A 7,925-nucleotide genomic window follows, 5' to 3' on the forward strand; every position below is an offset into this window, starting at 1 on the left:
GAGAGAGAGAGAGAGAGAGAGAGAGAGAGAGAGAGAGTTAGTTCTGATTTGATGACAATAGGAGCTTGGATACATATAGATTTGCTGTTGGGTTGATTCTGGCTCCTAAATGACCCTCCACAGAATTAGGCTCCAGCAGGACAAGAGATTATTTATCTTGCTGGTAAGTTTCGAACCATCAGACCCACAGTCACACACATACACACAGAGACAATAAGAAAGAAAGAGTGAAGGAGAGAGAGAAATCTGACAAAGCTCTTATGCCTTTTGCTCTAACTGGATCCTGCATCTAGTATCATGTGATCTTTGGACTTGAGCCAGTGTCCTGTCATATCGTCTGACTTGCCAATCATGAGTTCATCAGTTCCTGCAGCTACATGAGTCAGGAGAAGCTTCTAGCTTAACTTCTGACTTGTGGACTTGGGACTTTTTAACTTCTCTAAGGGCATGAACCTTTTCCTCAGATAGGTACAGGACTGGAGCAGGATTTTGTTCTATTGCATATGAGGCTCCAAGGAGACAGAATTTAATCTATGACAATAAATATTATTAATTCTATTAGGGGACAATACTTTGTGGCTGTGTAAATATCCTACTTGTAAACAATGTTTCACCCGCTGATTTTAGCATCCACAGACTACTCTTGCCTGCATAAATTTTTAAACTACAGGTTTCTGAATAGTGATACTCAAGCTCCATCATTCCTTCTAGATATTTTTGATTAGCATTTTTCTGGAAGTTAGAGCTTTCTCTTCTTTGAATTTACTTAAAAAGCTAAAATACACTGCAAACTTTTTTTTGGGGGAAACCACCTATTTTGATGACTAAATTATCCACCCCCAGATTTGACACTTGTGTCCATCATTTTTTTTGTGTGTCTGCGTACTCTTGTGGCACATTAGCACTAGTGTGTCTTTGTTACTAGGCTTTTAATTGACAGGACCTAAGTGCGTGTGTGTGTGTGTGTGTGTGTGTGTGTGTTTCCATTTTACTTCATCTATCTTTAAGCCAGGAAATCATACTAATACCTCCTAGTCCAGTCCAACACAACAGTTTCTTTTAGTCTTTCATTCTTCACATTTTTTATATGGAATCTTCTCTAATTCAAGACCCTTAGCTTTCTTTAGTATATCTATTCATTGATGCATTGTTGTTTTTGTGTTTGTGTGTATGGTCAACTTAGAACCAACCCTTAGCTGACTCTTCCCCCAGGTTTTCAGAGACAGTATGTAAATTACACAGGAGAAGATTGACCATCCTTCTCTTGTAGAACAGCTGGTGGGTTCAAACCACGTATCTTTGCCTTGGCAGAGAATACCTTAGAACTAAATCACTGAGTTACGCTCCCACCGACCATCTAGCTATTCTTCCTGTTATGACATAGACTCGGCACTGTCATCCATGGCTGCCAATTTCTTTCTTCCAGTTAAATGTTGTTCCTCCACAAAAAAAAAAAATACGAATAAGAAGTTTCAAATAATACATATGTGTATTTCTTCTTTCACAATGCTGTTGTCACATAATAACAATTTTAGCAGCAAAATAGACCTTTAACACACAGGAACATTGTCTTTTACATAGATGGTCCATGGAAGGACCTACATAACCCTACAGGCAGGCAGAGGATAGGACAATGACATACTGCCATGTTCACTTGAGCTTATAGAAAAGAAAACATGTGGCCCAGGGCTTCAAATTTAGCAACACATCAGAACTTATGGAAAATAAAGTCAGAACGTAAGCAACTTGAATATAATTAAATATCAATTGCCTTAAATTATTGGACAGAAACACCTCCTTCTGGACATTAAAAGAAAATAACATTCTTCCAAATCTGGGGACAGTTAGGGGGAAATGAAATAGTGTTATACTCAGACTCGGTCTTTTAGTGCAGGTGTGACCGTTGAAAGCTTTGAGGTTTGGGACTTTTGATCCAGATGCTTCATGGAATTCTGTACCCACTTCTTGTTGGGGTCCGTACAGATCTCTTTGCCCTGTTTCATTTTAAATCTGTAGGGGAGAGAGTGCACAGTTGGGCAGAGTGTTTTGAGGGTTCTGTCTAGAACTTTGGCCTGAGAACTCTCTATCTACTCACACCTACCTACTCTGTTCCTCTTCCCTGAATGAGGAAACTGACTTGGGCACAAGAGAAGAGAATGACCTCCCATCAGGAGCTCTGCTCCTGGCATTTCAGGTAAAGCCCTTCCTGCTTTTAGCTGGAGGATGGGGACCATCTGACCAAGTTTCCCAAGGAGTTGTCTAGAGGGAGAATGGACTTCCCCAGCCCCGCCATGAGTTCAATGTCTCCACAGACTTAAAAAGGCCCTTTGAGTTAGATGGCTTATTTATTGGACTCCTTTAGACATGAACCCTCACTTCCTTCCCCTCTCCTTTCCCCTTTCTGAAACAGAACTCCTGTCTGAGGAAATTTGGCTTAGACTACTTACATCACAGCTTCCCGGAGACATTGTTTGTTTGTGATTTTTGTGTAGCTCACCAACTTCTTCACAGAGATCTTCCTGTTGAGCATTCTAACGCAGCAAGTGCTCGGAACAGAAACTGCAGCTAGAAAATGCAATGAAGGAGACAGTTAGTACAAGGTAAAAAAATACAGCTTGGTAAGGAGACTGTAGGAGAAAACAAAGCAAAAAACAAAAATGAGATTGTACCTGGTTCAGGGCCTTAATTCACACTCTAGAAAGGAAATGTTACCTCTGAATCAATTTGCCCCATTAAAACATGGCAGCCAGCCTTGTTGACTTGGTGTGAAAGATCCCAATAGGCAAGCCCATGCAGCATCATTGGGAGAGTCAAGTAGAAGATTATGATCTTAAAAACTTCAATGAAGCAATTCTGTTTTGCAAACAGGACTTCACCATGAGTCGAAATTAACGAGATGGCAACTAACAACAGTGTCCACTAACTCAAATTTTCTGACACTAGGAAAGTAAATTCAAGGAACTTACTTCACTGCCATTTCCTTCCCCCCCTCCCGTCCTGGGCTTTCAAGTCAACCTATGTCATATGCTTAGATCCCTCTGGGCCTTTGTTCCTCTTATACAACTGCCATTTCCAGACACTCATTGGACATGATCCAATATTTGAATCTTTGCTGTAGATTGCCTGAGATGTCCTTCAAAAACATGAGAGGCTCTCTGCACTGAGTGTCTCTTCTCAAAGCTAGTGCCGAGTTAGCTCTTGGAGATGACACACAGTGGCTGACATCTAGCTGCCTCTGGCTAACTGGGTAGCTGTGACATTGCTATCCATCTTAATTCCTCTCTGGGTCTCATTTTCCCCACTTTAAAATTCGAGCTTTGCCACCAGCATTGGTTGACTTATGCTGGGTATTAGTTATGCAGGAGCTAAAACATTAAGTCTCACTTAGGCAAAGATTTTACCTGGCTGAGCCAGCAGCACCTGGAAGCTACAGGCGATGATTAGGAGCAGCAGGGACAGAATCACTGTAAAGATCTTCATACTGGAGGGTGAGAAGGCAAACTTCAGAGTGAGATTTGGCAGCAGCTGGGTTGGTCTCAGCCTTGTGGACAGATCTTTTGTGGATCTCTTTCTTTTATAGAAACCTGAGGCTTTGGCAGTGACATGGTCTGGGAAGGATGAAGTAAGAACTTACGGTGTTTTCCAGATGCTGTGTGGAGCAGGGAAGGGAGGAGAGTTGGCTATGTCTAGCTAAATGTAGGAAGTGATCTCATTCCACTATTATTGGATTATTGGAGGGTCTGATTTATTTGAAATGGAAAATGTTCCATAGGAAAAGAAGAGTTATACTAGAGTGAAGAGAAGCAAGGATCTGTGATTCCCCATGAACCAAGACAAGAGGTCAAGGGTGGGGCTCTTGGTCTTTGCTTGGGCTTGTTCTCAAACTCATGTCATTGCATCTCTAAACCACAGGTAGCTCCTTGGCTGAATAGCGAGATAGCAAATTGTCAAGTCTGAATGTTCTGGGAGCTTATTTAGGGATATGGGTGACCAGAACTGGTCAGCATTTCCTGGACTCACGGTGTTCTTAGCATTACATGTAGTCAGAGTTTCTTACAAATGAAGTTGTATGTTGTTGTTGTTAGATGCTGCTGACTAATAGCAACCATATGAAGAGCAGATCCAAGCCTTGTGCTATCCTGGACCATCCTCACGGTTGCCACCATCGTCAAGCCCACTGTTGCTGTCATGATCCACCTCGTTGAAGGTCTTCCCCTCTTTAATTGACCATCTACTGTTCCAAGCACAATGTCTTTTTCTAAGGACTGGCATCTCCTGAACACATTTACCCAAAGTAAACGACATGAAACTTCACTGTCCTTGTCTTTAAGGAGTACCTGGTTCACTTCTTTCAAGGAAGATTTGTTTGTTCTTTTCACAATCTATGGGTTATTCAATACTTTTGGCCAGCAGCACAATGAAACATCACTCCACAATTGCACAAATCATATGGGGAGGGCTAATATTTTTGTACAAGTCAAGGTGAGCCTACCTGAAACAAAGCCTCAGAGCTCTCTGTTTTTGATATAGTGAAGGAGGACGAGGCTTTTGAACCACTGACCTTCTCAATTCTGACAAATTCTTTCACTATTCAAGATGCTTGGAAAGGTGGAGGATCAATTAATGAGAGGAAAACCCTCAACCAGGTTACTGTGTTGCCACTGTGACTGCAGGAAAGGGTTCCAGTACATCAGAGATTGTGAAGATGGCCCAGGATAGAACAGGATTCAGATCTATTGTTTATAGGGTAACTAGGCATTATACTCGACTCAACAGCACCTAACAAAAGAATTCAAGATATGCCATCACCATGACTTCTCACTGCCGATATGAACCTAAAGGCATCGACAAAAAGTTAAGACCCCAGGAAGGGATGGATACCAACTGGCATGCTTCAACAAATAGATGCAGCCCTGTATGTGCTCACCAACCCATGCCTAGAAGTTTGGAAGACAGATACCTGGTTATTTGACCAGAAGAGATCATATTTGTTCCCATTCCCCATAAAGGTGACCTAACAAAATGTGGAAATGATCAAACAATATAATTAATACTACATGTAAGTGAAATCTTGCTAAAGATTATTATTATGATGATTATAATTTTCTGAAGGTTCTTAAAAAATTATTGGAAAAGTAAGTTGACAAGGAACTGCCAGAAATTAAAACTAGATTCAGATGAGGCCTTGGAACAAGTTATATCATTCCTGATACCAGATGGATCTTGGCTGAAAGGAGAGAATAACATAATGATGTTCCTTTGTGTTTTATTGATTATGCAAAGACATTTGACTAAGTGACTCATAACAAATAATGACTTACACTGAGAAGACTGGGAATCCCAGAACACTTAATTTTACTTATGTGAAACCTATACCTAGACCAAGAAGCACTTGTCTGAAAAGAACAAGGGAACACTATATGGTTTAAGATCAAGCAAGATGTGTCAAGGTTATATTCTTTTGCTGGAACTTGTCAATGTGAATGTTGAGCAAATCATTTGAGAAGCTCCACTATATGAAGACGAATGGGTATCAGGATTGAAGGTAGACTCAACCAATTGTATCTTGTGTTTTGTGATGACACAACCTTGCTTGCAGAAAATAAAGATTTGAAGCAGATAACCAAAAGACTACACAGCTTCTACAGATGTAAGATAGATTCCACCTCAACATAAAAAAGCCCCAAAATCCTTACTACTGATGGCCTAGTGGTAAGAAGCTGTGTTGCAATCCCTGAGGAAAGCAGTTCGGATCCACCAGCTGTTCCGTGGGAGGATGATCAGTCTCTTCCCATGTTGGTTACTGCCTCTGAAAACCTGCTAGAAGGTCAGCTAGAGGTCGGTTCTGACCTGACAGCACACAATAACAACAGCAACTGAACCAATAGGAAAACATGATAAATGGAGAAATGATTAACGTTTTCAATGATTTGAAGGTTGTGTCACCTGTATAACGCAGATCGTGTACTTTCTTCTGAAACAACCACCTTCCTGAAGCTGTTTACCCTGCTCCCCACCCTCAATCAACCTCTTATACTTTTTCACTGTTTCTGTAGTTTTGTCAAGAAACCCTGGTGGTGGAGTAGTTAAAGTACTTGGCTTCCAAACAAAAGGTAGGTAGTTTGAACTCAACCAGCTACTCTTCAGGAGAAAGTTGTAGTAGTTAATTTCTAGAAAGATGAGCAGCCTTAGATACTCTGAGGTAATTCTACCCTGTTCTAACAGGATGAGGATATGAATAAAGATCTATACTCAAAGGTAAAAGGAAGTTGTACTTTTTCAGAAGAAGAATCAATGCCTTTGAGTTAAGATATTAGAGAAGAGTATTGAATATTCCAAGGACTGTCTGGAACACAAACATGTCTGTCCTGGAGAAAGTGAAACTAGAGTGCTACATGGAGGCAAGGATAGTGAAACCCCATCTCACATACTTTGGGCATGTTGTAAGGAAGGCCCAGTCATTAGAGAAAGATATCACACTTGGAAGGACAAAGAGCAGTTTAAGAGAGGAAGATCCTCAACTAATTGGATTGATAATTACTATAACAATGGGCTAAAATGAGTCAGAGGCAGTGAGGATAGCACTGGATGGGCAAGGTTCAGAGCCATTGTTCATAGGGTCGCTATGAATCATAGGTGACTTGATGGCACATAACAATAACAGATTACCGTTAACTCATATAGCTTATAAATTTCTCAGACAAGCATATTTCATTTTGTAAGAGTTCTTCAAGTCTTTTTATAGTCAATGACATATATATCTTTTTACCACACCACGATGGTCCATTGTATATATGTGTCACAGTTTGCTTATCCACTCACTTGCTGAAAGATATCTTGATTATTCAGAGGTATTTTTGATAATTATGAGCAAAGGTGCTGTAAACATTTGTGTACTGGCTTTTGGGTGATATATATTTTCAAATCAGGAGAAAAAACACTCAGGATAATGATTGCTGGATCATATGCTACCTTAAACTTTGCAGGAGATTGTTGAACTCTGGCATAGTTCATGATCGTTTCATTCCAACAATGAAAGAAAGTCCTTGATGGTCTACATCCTCTCCAGAAATTGACATTATCAGGGTTTTTTTTTGGTGTTTTCTTTTTTTTTAAATCATTAACTCTAATAGGTGCTGATCCCTGGTGGCACAACAGGTTAAGTGTCCAGCTGATCCTGCAGAAGTTGGATGTTTCAAACCTACTCAGTGACTGTTTGGAGAAAAGTAATACCTGGCAATCAGTTCTGGCGAGGATTGTAGCCTAGAGAAGGCTGACTCTACAGCAATGACTTTGGCTTTGACTGGGAGTTCTGATGGCAGAGTCCACAGGGAATTGTGCTGTTAAACCAAAACTTGTGCATCTATCACTGTTATCCACCATTAATTCCAAAGGAGAGAGATGGGCAGTCTCCTCCCATACAATGTACAGCCCTTGAAAGTCAATGAAGGGTCTGCATTAGTTCTGACTCACAGCAATGAGTTGAATACTGCTCTTAAGAAGAAATGACAATTTGTTCGGAAGACAGTAGCTCTATTGTTACAAGGGAAATTCATCATAAAAGGGATAATGACCACAGAAGCCAGAACACTGGTTTCCTGGGAGGGTGTGGATGTGTCATGAAAATCTTTTGGAAAAAAAAACGAAAAGAAAAAAAAGAAAATCTTTTGGGAGCTGAGATGGGTCTTGATCTTGAGCACAGTATTGTTAAATGACTGTCTACATACCCAAAGTTCATAGACCTGTACGCTACCGCTTTCTGCGAAATCATTAAGATCCCAATTGAAATCCACCAGCTGCTTCGCAGGAGAGGGATGGACAATCTCCTCTCGTGTGATTTAATGTCTCTGAAAACCTGCCAAAGGGTCAGCTGTGGATCGGTTCCAACTCAGTGGTACTCAACAACAGTGTACAGACCTCAACAT

General features: G+C 40.7%; 1 protein-coding gene across 1 annotated transcript; it reads right to left on the reverse strand.

Annotated features, from left to right (window-relative positions):
• Positions 1–1,871: 1,871 nt before the first annotated feature.
• CCL8 (chemokine (C-C motif) ligand 8) lies at positions 1,872–3,480 on the reverse strand. The gene is made up of 3 exons (XM_006891059.1): positions 3,402–3,480; positions 2,448–2,565; positions 1,872–2,010 (listed from the first exon to the last, which is right to left on the reverse strand). The coding sequence occupies exons 1-3, from the start codon at positions 3,478–3,480 to the stop codon at positions 1,872–1,874; spliced, it is 336 nt and encodes a 111-aa protein (XP_006891121.1).
• Positions 3,481–7,925: the final 4,445 nt, after the last annotated feature.

The sequence above is a fragment of the Elephantulus edwardii genome, unplaced genomic scaffold, assembly GCF_000299155.1.
Source record: "Elephantulus edwardii isolate Elephantulus edwardi_28Jun2011 unplaced genomic scaffold, EleEdw1.0 scaffold00094, whole genome shotgun sequence".
NCBI classification, from domain to species: Eukaryota; Metazoa; Chordata; class Mammalia; order Macroscelidea; family Macroscelididae; genus Elephantulus; species Elephantulus edwardii.

Bases quoted from the DNA above. Each gene is read 5' to 3' on its own strand.
- CCL8 (XM_006891059.1), bottom strand. From the start codon at position 3,480: ATGAAGATCTTTACAGTGATTCTGTCCCTGCTGCTCCTAATCATCGCC. The intron at 2,566-3,401 runs GTAAAATCTTTG...TGCATTTTCTAG, and splicing joins GGTGCTGCTGGCTCAGCCAG to CTGCAGTTTCTGTTCCGAGC. The intron at 2,011-2,447 runs GTAAGTAGTCTA...TCTCCCCTACAG, and splicing joins TGTCTCCGGGAAGCTGTGAT to ATTTAAAATGAAACAGGGCA.